At 34.8% G+C, this 20,388-nt stretch overlaps 1 protein-coding gene and 1 long non-coding RNA gene across 5 annotated transcripts; one reads left to right on the top strand and one right to left on the bottom strand.

The window, feature by feature from the left end:
• Positions 1–9,214: 9,214 nt before the first annotated feature.
• LOC120454876 lies at positions 9,215–12,505 on the bottom strand. Its single transcript, XR_005616688.1, has 3 exons — positions 12,373–12,505; positions 9,952–10,074; positions 9,215–9,446 (listed from the first exon to the last, which is right to left on the bottom strand). It is a non-coding gene; the product is annotated as an uncharacterized LOC120454876 (long non-coding RNA).
• LOC120454874 (growth/differentiation factor 8) lies at positions 12,469–17,980 on the top strand. 4 transcript variants are annotated; one of them, XM_039640439.2, is made up of 4 exons: positions 12,469–12,811; positions 14,998–15,988; positions 16,858–17,276; positions 17,345–17,980. In XM_039640439.2, the coding sequence occupies exons 2-4, from the start codon at positions 15,025–15,027 to the stop codon at positions 17,711–17,713; spliced, it is 1,752 nt and encodes a 583-aa protein (XP_039496373.1). In that variant the 5' UTR covers positions 12,469–12,811; positions 14,998–15,024; the 3' UTR covers positions 17,714–17,980. The 4 variants fall into 4 exon arrangements, with proteins under 4 accessions (XP_039496373.1, XP_039496374.1, XP_039496376.1 ...); XM_039640440.2 differs by lacking the exon at positions 12,469–12,811 and adding an exon at positions 12,979–13,304; XM_039640442.2 differs by lacking the exon at positions 12,469–12,811 and adding an exon at positions 14,699–14,719.
• Positions 17,981–20,388: the final 2,408 nt, after the last annotated feature.

The following is a 20,388-nucleotide window of genomic DNA, read 5'->3' as shown; positions in this document are numbered from 1 at the left end:
ATTTATACCTGTTACTTGTAGAGTAAAGGGGTATAATAGATTCGTTGAAAAGTATGTAACAGGCAGAAGCAAGCGTTTCCCATATTCTTGATCAGGATCCGTATGAACGTCGATATCTCAGAAACTATAAAAGCTAATGTCGAGTAATAAAGCATGCACATTCCAGCGACATAGACGTTAACTTATGTTATACGCCCACAAACCGCCAGAAACTGTCTCGACCTAACTTTTGAAAAAACGTTAATTTTTTTAAAATAATTTTAATTTAATTTTAGTTAATGTTTTTTATTTATTTTCCCAATTTCTACCGATATTTCAGAAAATATGGAAATTTATCGTTTGCACTTCCACTAGCTGAGAAACGGGTAGGTGGGGAACTCCACTATAACATTCTCTCTAGTTCAATCTCAATCTTATCTTATTGTATGTATTTTGTTTAATATAAATTTTAAGCAACTCTGAAAAAATTAATATTTAAATATTTTACATAATTTCAAAACATTTGTAAGCTGGCAATCACGAAACGATTCGTTTTCTTTACTTAGAAAAAAACGTGTACATTTTGGTATATAATAGCTTGCACGATTGATAGTAAGGGTCTTAGGGGTGCCATACTTCTAAATACTTACCATACTGAAAATGGTTTGCTTTTAATTTATTACAAAATATTGGAATTAACATTAATCACTTACTTTTGCACATGTAGGATTCATTATTGCAAGTAAGACAAAATCATTTTCATTTGAACCGATTTCCATATCGCTTTATTATTCCCAAGATTTAATATGCACAGATTACATCATAAAACGCCTGGAGATGGAGGAAACAAATGTTTTTATTAGGCTACATGGTAGCACATGAAAGCTTGTCCCCCGCAGGAAGCTGAATCAGTCTTGCAATCATCATATTATCTTCGCACTGGTACTGAGCATGGAACGCGGCTCAAGCAATCGCCACGTGGCACGTGCCAACGACACGGCACATGCTCGGCAGCGAAAGTTTTTCCGTTTCGGCTTAGTCTGCTTCAGCTGCAGACCGCTTTCGAGGGTTCCAACACACATATATTATTAATAGATAAAATCCCCTATACATTATAGTAAATAGTTACATAAGGAGTAAATTGTGTAATCGAGTGCCTCCACAGTATAATGTTCGTTCCGAGATAGGCTGGATCGATTCGGCTCGTCTTCTGATCGAGCACGGGAAAACTTGGGTAGACAGGTAAACGCGCTCTTTTAATCTGTTTTGTCAGTACCGGGTATACAAATAATGCGTACAAACAGACGGAAGGCTGGGTAGACGGACACCGCTGTTAGTGCTGATCAATAATATATTTTTGGGCCGGAATGTCTCCAAAAGTATATGAAAGTACAAATTTGTATCTATTACTTAACACAAAATATGTGATATCATCTTCCTAGCACTCTCATAAGCTTAGTAACGGGAATCTAATAGTCGAGAAGCTCGATAGGCTTTTTTTGACCAAGCAAACATTTACCTTTATTTACCAAATCAGAAAAGACATAATGCTCTAATGCTTACGCTGTCTATAACAAGCTTTAGTATTTGATTTAAACAATGGCTAATAGCTTGCCACTCATCAAAAAAAATGACCTACTACCTCTCCCATTTACCCCACCATTAATTTGGATTCAAGATGAAGAACCAATTTCCAATTCCAAATGGCAATTACATGCAGCCAGCGTGTGTGCGGCAACAGTTGCTTTTGTGCTGACATAAAAAAGCGTCGTTCTTCTTATCGTCTGTCCGCAAGACTTCACACGGCCACGCAATGGTATTTAGGGGTGGGGAACAAGAAAAGGGGCGTCTAGCTGATATATCGCTAAAGTGCGTTGAAAATTCAATAAGGACCGCCGCAAGTTTGTCCAGAATCTGTCACAAGATCCAGTTTCTTGAAAAGAGTTTTAATTTAAACATAGAAGAAAGTTAGCGTTGGCTAACCTCGTCTTAAAGCCCTTGTAAATAAAGTCATGTCTTGCTTTGATAAAGTCAAGCGAATCATTTAGCATAAAGACTTGAAGAATCTACGTAAGATATTATTTAACGAGTGAGTTGTGAGTATTGGAAATGAAAATGAAGGACTTTTATTTAGTTTTCCGGTTCCCCGACTATTAATTATCTGTTACTCAGCTAGTGGAAATGCGAACGAGAAATTTTAAAAAATGTTTTGCATATTAATAGAAATAGGAAAAAACAAGAATTAAATGAAAAAAATCAAATGTTTCAAATGTGTGGGCGTGGCAGTTTTGGACGGCTTGTGAGTGTTACAGGCAAAAAGTTTTATAGCAAATCAATAGAAATTTACAAGACTAAGAACAACATGAAAAAATGTCTACACATTTTTATACCCGTTACTCGTAGAGTAAAAGGGTATACTATATTCGTTGAAAAGTATGTAACAGGCAGAAGGAAGCGTTTCCGACCATATAAAGTATATATATTCTTGATCAGGACCAATAGCCGAGTCGATATGACCATGTCTGTCCGTCCGTATGAACGCTGTGATCTCAGGAACTACAAAAGCTAGAAAGTTGAGATTAAGCATAGAGACTCCAGAGACATAGTTTGTCGATTCATGCTGCCAAGCCCACCCTAACGCCCACAAATTGCCCAAAACTGTCAGTGTTTAAGACTCTCCTTCGCACTTCCACCAGCTGAGTAACGGGTATCATATAGTCGGGGAACTCGACTATAGCGTTCTCTCTTGTTTAAAACTGTGGGCGTGACAACTTTGACTGGTTTGTGGGCGTGGCTAAAAATTTTTGGCATACTGATAGAAATTTACAAGAAAGATACAAAACTAAACTAGAGAGAACGCTATAGTCGAGTTCCCCGACTATCTGATACCCGTTACTCAGCTGGTGGAAGTGCGAAGGACAGTCTTAAACACTGACAGTTTTTGGCAATTTGTGGGCGTTAAGGTGGGCGTGGCAAAAAGTTTTTTTGCAAATCGATAGAAATTTAGAAGACCAATACAAAAATTAAAAAATATTAAAACATTTTTCAAAAGTGTGGGCGTGGCAGTTTTGGGCGGTTTGTGGGCGTTAGAGTGGGCGTGGCAACATGAATCGACAAACTTGCGCTGCTTCTATGTCTTGGGAGTCTGTATGCTTAATCTCAACTTTCTAGCTTTTGTAGTTCCTGAGATCTCGACGTTCATACGGACAGACGGAAGGACAGACGGACGGAGAGACGGACATGGCCAGATCGACTCGGCTATTGATCCTGATCAAGAATATATATACTTTATATGGTCGGAAACGCTATCTTCTGCCTGTTACATACTTTTCAACGAATCTAGTATACCCTTTTACTGTACGAGTAACGGGTATAAAAAGTATAGAAACATTTTTCAAAAGTGTGGGGCTATGGGCGGTTTGTGATCGTTAGAGTGGGCGTGGCAACATGGGTCAATAAACTTGCGCTGCGTCTATGTTTCTGGAATCTGCAAGCTTAATATCGAGCTTTTATAGTTCCTGAGATCTGGACGACATACGACCGGACAGACGGACATGGCCATATATATCTATATATATATACTCTATATATGTATACTGTATTTAGTCGGAAACGCTTCCTTTTGCCGGTTACATATTTTTCAGAGAATTTAGTATCCAAATGACTTTGTCCCTGAGGACAGCAGGGCATTTGGAATCGCTAAAAATAACTTGTTTCGTCGTAAGTCGCTGTCTGTATAATTAGGCAAGTAGGTTTAAGCCAAGCCGAATCCTTTGCTCTAAACCTTTCTTTAAAAATAATCTCCTAATAAATAAATATAATTTCTTAACAGAATTTATACCTTTTATCATACAAACTGTTTGTGTTTTAAATATAGCTCGTATACATTTCGAGGTCTCGACATGTGCACGTACAGGTAGATTATCCTGATCCTGAATATATGTACATATATAGAGTATAGAGTCGAACAGCTAATTTAAGCAGTTAGATAATGAGTAACAGATACAGCTTGCATAAAAGCATAGGAAATAATAAGAAAAGGCCCCAGCTCTACCATGAGTTTAAAAACAATGCTATCTGCAGTGTGACATTGACCCCGAGATATAGATATATTTTTCACGAAATTTGCTTAATCCGTAATAAAACGCTACAATTATCGCACTCGAAAATACCAGCTAGCACAAACGCACCAGGAATCCCCCACTGGGAATTCAAATAACGAACCATTAAACAATTAAAGCAGCGCCAGACATAGCTCACCGAAAACCAAAGCCGAGAACCATACGCGGACTGGCGATGACCAGCCAAGCATTTGGCCAACCAACCAAATATAAACAAGGAAAAGCCTTTGGGAAAGGGCCCAATTGGAATCCCTAGAAAGCAAGCTTTTGGTGTGGGTGCTGCACGCTCGGGGGGGGGCTCACATACGCCTTTTCTGAAAGGCTGCCACTGTGAATATGCTTCAATTATTATGAGCATTTCGTGTCCGCGCCACCGGCGCCCTACCACCGACCACGCACTCCTGAAGTTTCCGACGACTATCACTTAACTGGCAAGTGACAACACCCTACTGGTGGTACTGGGTACGGAGCTCATACGTAATTAATGGAAACCATGCTGAGCTTGAAACATTGGAACCGTGCTTTCGTTTTATTCCCATTTGGCACAGAGATAAAGTTTTCTGTTAGAAACTAATACTAACTTCAATGCGAATGTTTTGAAGTAATAAAATAATTTTGTAAAATTTTTAATATTTTTAAAGAGGCCTTGATTTGGTCAAATAATGTCACACATGTTAAATTGAATATAAACTTCAGAGAACGCTATAATCGAGTTCCATAATTATCATATACCCGTTACTTAGCAAGTGGACGGACGAACTAGAAATTTCAACACCTTTCTGTCATATCGATATAAAATAAAAAATTTATAAATTCTTCAAATGCTTTAAAATGTGTTGATGTGGCAGTTTTTGGTGATAAACTTGAGACTCGGCTAGTGCTTCTAATCAATAATATATATACTTTATAGGTTCAGAAACGCTTCATAAAATTTCGTTCAAACCTTAAGACCGTGTGAAAATTTGTTGGTTGTGTTTCTTTTTGTTCTGCTTATAAAAGTGCATTTAAGTTACCATGGCAATATGAACAAATATTTTTTTCAAATATCTAAAAATATCTTAAATTACTGATAAAAATAAACAAAGTTACATTTCTACACGAACCAAATAGGCCCTATATTATTGAAATACGGGTATTCGTTCAGGTAACTACTTATTAATATTTAAATAAGGCTATACATCTATTTTCATAATAACGTTTGGTTATTGAATTCTGTTATTTCGAAAAAACACCAGCTAAAAAGGTAAAACAGTGGTGACGTTAAAGACCGCTGAGGACGTTTAAATAATTTTTATTTCTTAAATATTATAGTTTGGGTATTTCATAAAGGAGAAACATTTAACGAAATCGCCCTTACGATTTAAGCTTGGGTATTTAAAAAACGGAAAACAATTAATTTTTAACGAAATCGCCCTTACGATTTAAGTTATTATTTTATCTTGCCACCACTTTTATTCTGGCACGGAAATTGACGTACTCCCTTTGTATACGGTATGATAAAATCGCATTAAACTCAACTGAGCGAAAGAGAAAGTCTTAAAATATTATCAGTGGATTAAAATCAAATTTAACAAAGTAAAAGTGGTTGCAAGTTATTGCTAGTGCCCAGTGTTTCTCATCCATACGGAGGGTAAATACAGTGCAGATAAAAAAATTGGAATAACAACGTCCTAAACAGCGGAGAATTTATTTATTTATTATTAGTATTAACGCCTCTTTTACTCAAAGACATTTTTACTTATAGAGTAAACGGCTACACTAGATACTTTGGAGTTCGTAACAGGTAAAAATAAGGGATTATGACTTTATAATCACAATTTTCAGGAGTATAAGCTGAGCCCATCATGCCACATCCTACTTTCCGTATTTGCCTTCACATATATTATATTTTTTGTCGCGCCGTTGGACTTTCACAAACAATAGCTTCTCAAAATCATGAAAATTTCAAACCCGAATTTAAGGGCCTATTTTGAAAACAAACAAAAACTTGTAAATGCAGACTACGACAAATACAAATAATACAAATAAAACCATAATTGCATGTGTTCACACGAGAATCGATAGCAGACCGGCTAACCCGCTTCCCGACTTGGCTCCTAAGGGTTGCATTGCTAAGATCGTGATCGTTGTAAAATTTCCTAAACCCAGGCAAACCAACTTTTTTTACCCGCTGTGAGGCACAACTAGGAAGATCAAAGTGTTCGATCTGCCCAAACAGGGAATAACAAAGAGGAGAGGTTGTATGCATCTTACAGTAATGCCTGTAGTACGAAACTTGTGGGGCTTACTGGGATAAGTTCCTGCATCCTGGGGTTCAGACCCTTAAATATATTGAATTCTTGACTAGTCCCAAGCCGAAGTAATTATTCTTTGCCAAATAATGTTACTTTATTGGCTGCTTTTTGACTTGCCAACTGGATCCTAATAATAACTCACTGACACGTTAATTTTGCAAATCTCTTAAAAATACGTAATAATTATTTTAATATTGTATTGCTGTAACTATTTTTCAAGAAAGAACTAACAAGATCTATATTTTGATGATATAAACTATCAGAATTAACCAACGCATATCCTTACGTGGAAAAAACTAAAAAAATTTGTACTTGTCCTCTTAAATACACTATATAAAAGGTGCCAATACGGCACGCTTTTTTACTTCTCCACCCATCTATTTTGTTTTGAAGCGTGCCGAATGAGTAACGCCCAGAAACCTACAGTGCCCATAAATGTAGCCGCCACCAGGTGGCGCTAGTGAGCAATCTTAAACAGAGTCTTTTCGTTTTATTTATTATTCCAGTTACTTGTAGAAGAATAGATACCAGATTCTTTGAAAAGTATGTAATTTCTATCAATATGCCAAAAGAATTTAGAAATTTGTAGTTCACTTTTTCACCAGCTGAGTAACAAGTAACTGATAACTGGACTAAGCGTTCTCTCTTGTTTTATTTTATCTTAATCTCTCTCTCGTGCACTCCTAACAGCTGCGTAACGGTTATCTGATATTTGAGAAAATCGACTAGAGTCTCTAACTCTTGTTATACCCTTGCAGACGGTCTATTGTATAGAATATATATGTAACAGTATAGAAGTTTGCAAAGAAGTGAAGGAATCATTGGCAACTATATAAAATGAATATATTCTTGATTGGTATTAACAGCCGAGTCGATATTACCATGACCGTCTCAAGGCTATTTGCATTTCAACTTCCCAGACGTCTTCCCTCTATAGCAGAGAGTAGTTGAGGTTAAACGGGCCACTATAACATACATAGCTACCACTGGAAGAATAAAAAAATAAATGGGAAAATTGTCCCTCATAAGTGTATTATAAAGTGTTCTAATTCGGACGAATATATTATATAGCTATATTATAATAGAAATTATAATTTGTATATATATGTACATACATAATACATATACATATAATTTATACATATACATACATATGTATGTACATATATATATATGTACATAATATGTTTATATGGTAAATATACCTCTTTTTTTGTAATTACTGCAAGCGTATAGCTTCCTTTATTGCTTCGCGTTGTCCGATTTTTAGATTATAGTCTTTAACTTTCTTTCCTAAGAACATCTTATGGCATCACAGAGTCACTTACAAAAATAAAATATTTTTATGTTGCCCAAAATTTGCAATGTCCTTTATCCATTAAAAAATCCCATAATAAAGTTATTTATACCGACTTCGGAAAAGGCTTTCGTAAGAAAATCAATTTACTATTTTATTTCTTATTATTTTGTAGTATTTGTTCAATTTATTTATTCCGCATTTAAAATAAGATAAAATATCCTCTTAAACGTTTTAACGTAAGAGACTAATTATGGTGTGACCAACAAGAAGGGATGGGTATAAAATGAAGGACAAAATGTAATATACCACAATATTTCGAATCTGATGTTAGATAGTCCTTAATACTACAGTTTGTACTGAAATTCATATTAGCAGGTTAATTGAAAAATCTCCGGTCTACCATGTAAAAAAAATTTTTTGGCAAAATTGTTTTCTCTTATTTGACATAGTTTCCCTGAAGTAGTAGCGACCCTCCAATATATCAGTTTTGGTGATCATTCCTTTATTTGACGAAATTTTCTTCCCAGCGAGCATTTTTTTGAGATCTGAGAACAGAAATTGTCGCTGGGTGCCAGATCTGAATTATACGGTGGATGCGGAAGCAATTCAAACGGTGCATTGTCTTGGTGAAACAGCCCTTTCTATTTTTTCAAATGTGGCCATTTCTTGACGTTTCGTCCTTTAAACGGTCCTTTAACTTTATGTAATAGTCACTACTGATGGTCCTCCTTTTTTCAAGGTAATCAGGAAATCAGGAAATCACATATCGACGAGAAAACTCGGGTTTATTACGCTTAAACATCTTCAAACACTTCTCCGAATCATCATATTCGGTCAAAAGTGAGATCGGGCGGCACCCACTTTGCACAGAGCTTTTTCATACCCAACAATTCATGAGACATATGAGGTACACCTTCAGTTGATATCTTTAGAGTATCAGCTATTTTATTTTATTTCAGCTTACGGTCTTTTAATATCATTTTGTAGATTTATTGATGTTTTCGTCATTAACAATATCTTTTGTATTGATGATTGATTTTCCTCATTATTAAGCAAGTTTTTGCATCCACTCTATTTTTCCCTTCAAAAAGCGGTATTTTATCAACACGCGGAATTTTTTTATCCATATTCTTCCAAATTACAAAATTCTATAACTCACAAACTAAGTATCCCACAGCTTACAACTTTATGACTTAAACTGCTTTTGAAAGGATAGGGCTTACTAAAAAACAAATGGATTTAATTTACAAATATTTTTTACTATGGTAGGCCGGGGACTTATCATTTGACCTAGAAGATATTATTATTAGATAGTAATTATTATCTAAGTTTATATGTTATATACCCTTGCAATACAAAATACACACAATTTTCGGATTTGTTTTTGACAACCATCATATTTAAATAAAATGTATTTCAAATGTTTTGAAATCTTAAAAAATAACGAACTTCAGGAAAAAAAGAACATGTGACCAACAAAACTCTGTAATAGAATCTTAATATTACTTGGAGCGGTCAAATTTAAAGCTCATAGGTTAGTACGAGTTGTACAATATTTTAAAGTTTATATTTTAATGTTTATTCTCTGGGTATTTTGGTATTTTGTTTTATCGATTGGAGTCCACTGCACACATGTGAGATTAAGGATGGCAACTCTCGGCATATGAAGAAATTAGGACGGCAACTCTCAACATATATAGAAATCGGGATGGCAACCCAAAACCATTAAAAAGCTGTTAATTTCAAAATGCGCTGTCGGAATTAAATAAATTTAAAAAAATATGAATCATTATCGGACAAATATGAAAAATAAGTCCCTTAGAAAGATATAAAAAGTTAAATAAATCCACAAATACGTCTAGAAATGCAAAAACCATAAAATTTTGAAGCCAAAATGAGAAAGGTTTTGATAACGTTTATTCTTTATTTAAAGAAAATTGAACTACTCATTGAATAAGTTGTGAAAAATATTGTTAATGTATAATGCTAAAAAAATGTAATACCCTTGCAGGGGATATAGTGATTTCAGTCAGAAATTTTCAACGTAGGAGAATATAAATAATAAATACTTTGTTTTTGATCATGAAATGTTCCAATATTGTATTTAACAGTGGTTTTTTAATATAAATTTAATTTAGGGTATCAGCTCCCTCTATTCTTTAGTAAACTTGTTTCTTAAGTCCATATTTGCCAGATCTTCTCGCTTAATCACCCCTATTTGGGTCATCAGTTTGAGCCCACGTCTTGTTTAACATACCTTATGCATCGATGCCTCCCCACGTGCAATGCCTGTACAACGCTGTTTGCCGTCTAAATTTACAGATACGGGACCATGTTATATTCATACCAAAGCTTCTCTAGTTGGCCAGTGGACAGTATCCTGGACAGTAAAAAAGCAGTATATATTAGTTTAGCCGTTAACAAGTAATAGAACTGCTGCTCAAATATTTATGTATATGCGCACAGGCAAAAATTATTTTAATAAATATTGGGAAATAAAACATATCTTTATCGAATGTTTGACAAAGCTGATGTATTTTTGTTGTTTTATTAAAATACATATATAGATTTTTTACGTTTATTTTATACAATAGATTTATTTTATTTAACTACCAATTTTTTTTTTAGAATAACGGCACCCTTTGCTCAAACTTTAGGTTTTTTGCTCGCACATGATTAAATATAGCTAAATTACATTTCTTAATCAGGATTCAATGTGCCCATATCCGTCTATCTGTCCATATAATAGTGGTGCTTATTGGGCTTTTAAGAAGTCCATAGCTGTATTATAAGTATTCATATAATACTACAGATTTCGTACGAACATCGCACAATGCTCAGCTGTAAGCACTATTCCTGATAATAGTGCTCTTTTTAAAATTTGTTTGGTTGTTGTTATAAAAGCGACAGACAAGTTTAAGCAAAACAAGAGAGAACGCTATAGTCGAGTTCTCCGACTATCTGATACCCGTGCGAAGGAGGCTCTTCAACACTGATAGATTGTGGCGGTTTGTGGGCGTTAGTTTTTCTGCAGATCGATAAAAATTTACATTACTAACAAAAAAAAAAAAAATTTCTAAACATTTTAAAAAAGTGTGGGCGTGGCAGCTTTGGGCGGTTTGTGGGCGTGGCAAAATTTTTTTTTGCATATCAAGATATATTTACAAGACTAATAAAACAATTTAAATATATCAAAACATTTTTCAAAAGTGTGGGTGTGGCAGTTTTGTGCGGTTTGTAAGCGTTAAAGTGGGCGTGGCAACATGAATCGACAAAATGCTTAATCTCAAAGTTCTAGCTTTTGTAGTTACTGAGATCTTGAAGTGGACATGGCCAAATCGACTCGGCTATTGATCCTGATCAAGAATATATATATGCACTTTATATGGTAAGAAAAGCTTTCTTCTGCCTGTTACATACTTTTCAACGAATCTACTATACCCTTTTACTCTACGAGTAACGGGTATAATGAATAAAAAAAAAAGTAGTTTACAATCCCAAACCACATAAATAGTTTTTTTTATCGGTTACTTTGTTACTGTTAATGAGTAAAAAAAAAAACAGAATACTTGATCAGACGCTAAAACAATAAGTTAGATCAGTGTGAACACCTTTTCTGCGGTTTGTTTTATATCGATAATAAAGTCACGAATGTATTTGTGAAAAGGCTTTAACATCAGTATTAACGTCGATATATCGATGACTAATATGGAAAACACTACGTATCGCGTGAATAGTCAGCGACCTAATTATGGAGTTTCCAAAAGAATTTTAATGGGCTCGTTTCACAATTTATAACTATTATTATCTAATGCAGAGTAACAATATGTGTTGGAAACAATGTAACTAAATTTAACAATAATCTTCTTTTTAATGTTTTATCACAAACCAATATACTGGGAAAGTTATTTTAAGCCATTTATCATAGATGTTTAACAATTTAGCAGGTCAATTTTGCGAGTCCGTCTCTCATTGAAAGTAGTTTAACTTGGTTTTATTAAACCAGAGGACATCACAGCATTTAATGTGACGTGTGCAAGTAATGCAAACCGCACTCGGTTTTAGAATGGCAAATGTTTTCAAGAATGTATGAGAATTTCGGATGAATTTTAAAGATTATTTTCGTATCAACAAGTAGTCCTATGAGAAGTAATTAGGGGTAAAACGAGTTTAAGAAATTAAATATTTCAAAAAATTCAAAAGCCTCCATATTTTTCGTGGCTGTGGAGTTGTACAAATAAATTCAGTTGTAATTATTATGTAAAAATTACAACATTTATAAATTATTAAAAAAAAAGAAATCCTGCTAATAGACCATTACCTAACTTAGTTGCTCTTAAATGCCAGGTGGTATGTTTCAATTGTACACCCAGGAAAAAAATTCTTGTAAAGGGTTAGCATTGATAAAGACTATTATTACAGCACTACCATAAATGTTAAGTCTAAGACGACTTAAGGATATATTTATTTTTAAAATATTTTTTATATCATGGAGTTATTACCGATATTAATAATGTTAAAAAATGTTTACTTCATTTTGTATTATCCGCTGCTGCTAATCAGGACAAATATTCAAAAGCAAATACATACATATATTAAAAATCTTTTTGAATATTTTGCTCAATAGAAATGTTAATCACAATTAAAGTTTACTCTTGGCATGCGTTTAAGCAGAAACCTTTTTAAAAGTGGCCTGTTATGCCACCTAAAACGAAATCGCCGGGGAGCCGTATGTATCCGATCGCATCTGATCAGCTGCTTTCAGTTCCATCTCGACGTTCAATCACACAGCCAGCAGAACAGAATATCAGGGTTTCCAAATATTGTTTCTATATGAAAAATATATAATTATTATTTTGTGCGCAATTTAACACACAAATATTTCGAACTATGTGTTTTTGTGCAATGAATACCAAATTTAACAAAACCGTGTTGCAAGTTATTTATCCCCGCAACCATTGCCCTACTGTTGCTTCAATATAAAACATTTAATAAGTACATACTATATGTTAAAACACACAATTGCCTAGTTTCAAAATAGATTTCGGTTGTACAAGTGTATAAAAATAAAACAAATACGATAGATGAGTTTATATGTACTTATATATGTACAATTGGTAGGTGTTTTAAAAAGTTTTTTATTGCTAAAATATAAATGTATATTTACGTATGTACATATTTGTACATAAACAGATATAAAAATGTACATGTGTTTATTTGCATACCATTTATTCTGGTAAATTCAGTTGTATGTACATATGATATATCTCATTTACGTTGATCTGTTTGTAAAAGGGGAATAATGCACTTTCAGTCATGAACTGAAGTTCAAGAGCACAATAATTTATTATGTTTATAAATGGTTTTAATTGAATACAATAGTGGTCATCAAGAGGATTTATGTGAAACGCTTGTGAACGGGCTTTGCATATACATACATATGTACACATGCTCAAACTAACTTTTATGACTGTGTGCACATTGGGGTGGTCGTTTTTCCACTGGCGCATCTCGCTTCCAAGGCGGCTTAAACAATGCAGATAATATGGGTTTTAGCTTCGGTTTTAAAAAAATCAATTAATCCGGTGCTACTGGATTTTGGACTTCAGAGTAAGTTTTTTCGAAGACAGAACAATTTTAGAAAGAGTTTTTATGCAAAGGTTATATTATCAACTTTTGTAACAACGAGTCTAGGATTCTAGAATTAACTATATAATTAAGTCGTCCGAAGTTTATCAAATTAAAACCAAAATTGTATATTGTCCAACTTTTGCTGACATTTTCAAGATTTTGAGAATTGGAGGAAGTCCTTCATTTTGGTAGCATTAGCTGATAATTAAACTTTTTTCTTTTTCTGTTTTTCTTTATGAAGGTCCATAATTGACTTCCGCGCTAATGTTTTGCTTTATAAGCTTGCATTTTGTTAAAAAAAAAAGTAGCCTTAATTTGGACGTTGGTTGCGAAAAGTAATCATCATAGCTTGGATTTCGCGAATTGATATGAAAGAGCTGTATCAAATGGGAAAGGCCATAAGGAAAAAGCAAAAATTAATTCTAACAATAGTGATCGTAACAAGATATAAATATAGGTTGTAAAGACCGATCACAAGCTGCCGTCTCCGAAAATAAATAATACTTATTATTATACCCGTTACTCGTAAAGGAAAAGGGTATATGTATATGTATAAAGGGTATATATATAAAGTATGTAAAAGCCAGAAGGAAGCGTTTCCGACCATATGAAGGATATATATTCTGGATCAGGATCAATAGCCGAGTCGATCTTGCCATGCCAGTCTGTCTCTCCGTCCGTATGAACGTCGAGATCTCAGGAACTATAAAAAGAAAGTTGAGATTAAGCATGCAGACATATACGCAGCGCAAGCTTGTTGACCAATGTTGCCAATCCCACTCTAAGGCCCACAAACCGCCCTAAACTGTCACGTCTACACTTTTGAAAAATGTTTTGATATTTTTTCATTTTTTGTTAGTTTTGTAAATTTCTATAGATTTGCTGTCAGTGTTGAAGAGCCTCCTTCGCACATCCACTAGCTGAGTAACGGGTATCTGCCAGTCGGAAAACTCGACTTTCTCGCGCGAGTCCCACGGCCACACCGAGGGGCGCCCAACCGACCGAGGGGCGCTGCCGTGTATCGTACGGCTCGAATCGCGGGAAGATAGACGCGATATAGAAGACAGTAAAGGACGAGGAAATATATGTATATAGTAGTAAGATCTAAGAATTCGTTCAGTATGTTAGTATTGATCGCTTTAAAAACGGCAGAGAGTTAGAATTAGAGTTAATAGGATACAATCTATTATAGTCAAAACATAATACTCTGTAGGGATCATGCAACTCATAATTAGATCTACAATGATTTAAAATTAGAGGTACGTAATTTCTAGTAAATCTGCTCGGAACAGTGAAGTTTAGCCGACTAACCAAGTCGGGACTATCCACTTCACCACGGATAAGGTTAAAAATAAAGACTGTTCCAAGCATCGTTCTACGGTTAGCTAAGGAGGGTAAGTTAATTAACATTAATCTACTTGAATAAGGAGGTAATCTAAGGTTTGCATCCCAATTAAGGCGCCGTAAGGCAAAAATTAAGAAGTTCTTTTGAACCGGTTCGATGCGGTCCGAGTAAACTTCATACTGTGGACTCCAAACAGGTGATCCATACTAGAGAATCGGACGGACTAGAGAAATAAATAAGGTTTTGGTCATGTATTTTCATTCACTTTCATATTATATATAAATTTTACTTTATAAAAATATACTTATCAATACAAGCCTTTTTCAGCATTCATCAACGGTTTGATCAAAAATCATGCTGGCCAACTCATGCTGCGGTTGGAAAAAATACGAAACTTATGATCAATATCATAGATCCCTAAATAAAAAGACTCGACAATACACATCAGATACAACAGTTCACATAGAAGTGCACTCCAACAAAACCGAGATTCCAGGTTCTTACAGATTTAATTTTTACTCAAAAAAAAATAGGCGAATGAATATTCTTGGACATATGAGATGCAATTTCCGTGTAACACGATATGTGACGATCACCGTACTTTTAATATTAGCGACTGTAGTCAGTGCCTATGATCAACCAGAAATTAAAAGCTTTAGTAATTCTTCCAACGGCGATAGTCCGGAAATGGTTTTGTTGAGTAAAAATGGTTCTTCACTATCGGAGCAGGATAAAATGAATGAAAATACGGGAATATTCAATATGAAAGTACAAAGTAAACTGGGGAAAAAAAGTTCCCCTTCAGCAAAGGTATCAGAGTACGGAGATCTATCAAGAGGACAAAGTGTATCTATGTATCGCAATACCTTAATTAATATAGAAAGTATGTTACAACGTCAGTTGCGTGAGAAAGCAAAAGTGGATAGTATAGAATCGATTAAAATGCACATACTTATGCGCTTGAATTTAAAAAAACTTCCCAATATTACAAAACCAATTTCGGTACCACAAAATATAATAGATAACTTTTATAAAAATTATAATGGATCCTCAAAAAATAAAGTCTGGAATCGCATGGAAAACAATGACGAATCTCACTTATCTATAAATGACACTTATGGCGGCCACATCATGGCTGATTTTTTTGATGAAAGTTCATCCGCCCAGATGCAGGGAGATGATGCTAACACTGTTAATGAATTTCTAATAGATTTGAATAAAAATCAAGCCAAAAAATCGGATATTCCCATTAAGACCAACGATGAGGAGTACGAAAGTATTTTGTCACACATCAGCAGTATATACATCTTTCCTGAAAGTAAGTAAACAGCATTTATAAGATAGATGCAGATAATTTATCATACATACGCCAGCAGAGTCTGCATAATTAATCTTATAGTGCCCGATATGGTTGTGTGGGAATCGCAGCCACTATTTTTAGAGAAGGGTTTTTTTTTAATTCATTATCATATTTCCAACTTTAGTATGTTCTTTGATTTAATTTTAGATTTAATTAATATAAGTCACGAGAGCAAAATACACTCAATTTTTCTATTGGATACTATTTAACTAATGTGATTTCTTTATCAACTAATTCTGATATCAACATTAGTGACGAAAAATGATTTTGCGATTTACTTTTGGAAAACCCTTTATAAAATTTACTCATCCTGCGCGAGCCTCATCAGTTTTTTTATTGTACTTTAAAAAAGTTTTTTCCTGAACCAAATATTTTCCTTAATTATGGGTATAATTTTTGCGTTACCTTTCGATTGATGTTATTACTTGACAACAAACGTACAACCGCAGCAGACATTAATTTCATTATGTACATATATTTATCTTCACACACTCTTTTGGGTTTGCCACTACGTGGACTGGCATTCAAAGTGATATGATTTTTGTACATATACGCTTTCGGAGGAACAGAAGTAGCTATTCCGTTATAAAGACGTGGCTTATTAAAAGACTATTCGTACAAAAATTGTAGTCACATAAATTTCTCATCGTTACTCCTCCGCTACAATTAAAAGAGTTTGGACAAATTAATACTTTGAAATAATAATCAATACATAGTTATGTTCATAACAACCATATTATCAAAACTCCATTTATGCTGTTAGAAAATGAAACTGCGAATTATTAATAAAAACAAAATAATTTTCGTTTATATTTCCGTTAATTTAGAAATTCAACCTCATGTTCGACACAATCGCAAGGTCGATGTATTTCGATTTCAAATAGACAGTAGCTACACTGATTTGTCTTACGCTACCCTTCATCTATATTTACGTGGTTGGGATTGGATAAGTACTCATCAGCCTGGGCTTATTGAAGAAATTAAAAAACAGCCTTGTAAAGATATTGTTGTGACTATTCACCGCGCTATTAGGCTTGCAAATTCAACAAGCTTTACTTCTAAAGTCAAAATGTTTGAGTTTCGGCAAAGTATTCCGTCAGGACTTGGACAATGGGTTACTGTGGACTTAAAGTCTCTGCTTGGTAATCTTGGGTCAAATATGACGCAGGAAATTCTAATAAAGGGCGCAGAAACCTGGATGAAGACATTAGTGGTGACCACTGATAACACAACGAAAAATCCATTGGTTAGATGCCATGCCAATTATAATGAAGCTCAATACTTACTCTACTTCATATTTTTTAAATATTTCAGACTGTTCACATAGAAATTGGGTCACAAAAAAAGCATCGGAGAAAGCGCAGCGTATATATGGACTGCACAGAAAATGATCATGACATGCGATGTTGTCGATATCCCCTTAAAGTTAACTTCACCAGTTTTGGATGGCATTTCGTTGTAGCCCCAACGTCCTTTGACGCATACTTCTGCAGCGGTGATTGTAAAGTTGGTTACCTAGAGCAATATCCCCATACACATTTAGCAGCCTTAACGACATCGGCCACACCGTGTTGCTCGCCGACAAAAATGAGTTCCTTAAGTTTGTTATATTTTGACGATAACCATAATCTGGTTTTAAGTGTTATACCAAATATGTCTGTCGAGGGTTGCAGCTGTTCTTAGCGAATAAAATTAACTAATACATACGGAATGTAAATAAATATACGTAAAAGTAATATTAATCTGTTTGAGAATGCTAGTATAACGTATATTTCCCAGATTTTCATTAAAAAATACATTTATTAACCGTGAAATATGTCAGATTGCTGATAATTCCGAGTGTTACATTAATAAATAGATCGCAATTAAACAGTAAATAAAAACATTTTAAAATAATATGTACGAATTAAGAATTAAGCTTATAAGAGAAATATAAAACCAAACACTACTTTTTAAACTGTGCATTTAATTACGAATGAAAAGAAAAAGCAAGCAAACATTATTCGTTTTAAAGCTTTTATGACGCATTAAGAAATACAACGTTAAAATAAACTAAGTACCTTAAGTTTTTAGAATATCGAATAAATACGAAATGACACCGACAGAGAAAAATAGTCTGAACGGCTATATGTAGATCATTTTAGGCCGTGTGATTACCTAATTTGCATCGTAAGAATTTTTGACTATAAATGGCTTTGTGCGTGTGCAAGCTAGTCAAAGTTTTGTTACGATCAAGGCTGTTGTTCATTTCAAAATAAATAAGGATTTTATGGGTTCTGAGCCACAGCAATAGAGAAATGCTAGTGATCATAGTCAAAGTTATTAGTAAAAGCGAAGTCGAATCTCTAAGATGCGTAACAGCATACGCTATGCAGCTACTTTAGTGGCGCTCTCCCATTGTAATTTGAATAATGAGAACCTAGAACTAGTTCTAAAGCCAGACAGAAGATGACGTTACGCATCTTAACATTCTAATGTTTAAAAACACAAGAGAGAATGCTATAATCGATTTTCACGACTATCTGATACCTTTTTACCGTTTCTGGCGGTTTGTGAGCGTGGGTTTTATGGCAAACCGATAAAAAATTTGCAATATAAAAAAAAATTTTTTTTTTTAAATCAAAACACTTTTTAAAAGTTTAGGAGTGGCAACGTGGGTTTACAACGTGGGTTTACATTTGGGCTACGCCTATGTATGTCTTTGGAGTCTGCATGCTTAATATCAACTTTCTAGCTTTTATAGGTCCTGAGATCTCGACGATCATACAAACATTGCCAGAACGACTCGGCTATTGATTCTGATCAGGAATATACATATGTATATACTTTATATGGTCGGTAACGCTTCCTTCTGCCTGTTACATACTTTTCAACGAATCTCGTAGGGTAAAAGGGTTTACCCCTACGAGTAACGGGTAATATTCTACAATGTAAAGTTTTCAAAACAAAGAACTCCAAAACTTCAAGAAATTTTGACTATTCCTTCTTAGTTAAAAAAAAAAAAACTGGAAAAAAATGTGGAATTTCAGCCTACTATACTACGAGGGTCGTTTGATAAGTCCGTGACTTTTTGAATAAAATATATTTTTTTCGTCAAAGAAGCGTTTTATTTCTCAACATAATCTCCTTTTAGCTCTATACATTTAGTCCAGCGTTTTTCCAATTTTTTTATTCCTTCCAAATAATAGGTTTTCTCAAGGCCCTCAAAATAGTCGTTTGTTTCTGTGATGACCTCTTCATTTGACCCGAATCTCTTACCGCCGAGCCATTTCTTCATGTTTGGAAACAAAAAATAGTCACAGGGGGCTAAATCTGGAGAATATGCTGGATGGGGTAGCAGTTCGTAGCCCAATTTATGAAATTTTGCCATGCTGACTACACACGTGTGCACCCGTGCATTGTCCTGATGGAACAGCACTTTTTTTTTCGCCAAATGCGGTCGTTTCTGCTTCAAATCAATATCGAATCTGTCCAAAAGCTCTGAATAATATTCGCCGGTGATCGTTTTACCCTTTTCAAGGTAATCGATGTGAATGATACCTTGTGCATCCCAAAAAACTGTGGCCATGACCTTGTTGGCCGACAGACCCACCTTGGCCTTCTTTGGTGCACGTTCACCCGGAGAAACCCACTGTCTTGATTGTTCTTTGGTCTCTGGTGTGGTGTGGTGGATCCATGTTTCGTCTACGGTAACGAAACGGCGCAAAAATTCGTTTGGATTGCGGTTGAACATCGCCAAACACTCCTTTGAAATGGTCACACGGTTGCGCTTATGGTCGTGTGTGAGCAATCGCGGCACCCATCGCGCGGAAAGCTTTTTCATGTCCAAATATTCATGTAAAATGTGATGTACCCGTTCAGTTGAGATGCCTACAGCCTCAGCTACCTCACGCACTTTCATTCTCCGATCATCCAATATCATTCCATGGATTTTGTCGACGATTTCTGGCATGACGACCTCTTTTGGGCGACCTGAACGTTCGGCATCACTTGTACTGGTACTACCACAACGGAACTCAGTAAACCATTTCTTAACCATTGAAATTGATGGTGCAGAGTCCCCATAATATTTATCAAGTCTTTCCTTGGTTTCGGTGATGGATTTTTTACGCAAAAAATAATGCTTAATTAGCACACGAAATTCACTTTTTTCCATTTTCGTTAAAATTCACGAGATCGTCTGCTTTCAATGCCTATAAAACGCAAACCAAAAAACGCAGCTTTCTCAAAATTTTACAGTCAGCTGTTAATCGATAACTGCTGACAGGAGCAGTGTTGTATTTAGAGCAGGTGCGCGGCAAATACAAAAAGTCACGGACTTATCAAACGACCCTCGTAATTTCTTACTTTCCATTTTT

Source organism: Drosophila santomea, chromosome 4, assembly GCF_016746245.2.
Source record: "Drosophila santomea strain STO CAGO 1482 chromosome 4, Prin_Dsan_1.1, whole genome shotgun sequence".
Taxonomy (NCBI): domain Eukaryota; kingdom Metazoa; phylum Arthropoda; class Insecta; order Diptera; family Drosophilidae; genus Drosophila; species Drosophila santomea.
The sequence above is the reverse complement of the archived record's forward strand: the minus strand, read 5'-3'. Positions and strand labels throughout refer to the sequence as shown.

Bases quoted from the DNA above. Each gene is read 5' to 3' on its own strand.
- LOC120454874 (XM_039640439.2), top strand. From the start codon at position 15,025: ATGCTGGCCAACTCATGCTGCGGTTGGAAAAAATACGAAACTTATGAT. The intron at 15,989-16,857 runs GTAAGTAAACAG...CCGTTAATTTAG, and splicing joins TATATACATCTTTCCTGAAA to AAATTCAACCTCATGTTCGA. The intron at 17,277-17,344 runs GTTAGATGCCAT...TAAATATTTCAG, and splicing joins ACACAACGAAAAATCCATTG to ACTGTTCACATAGAAATTGG.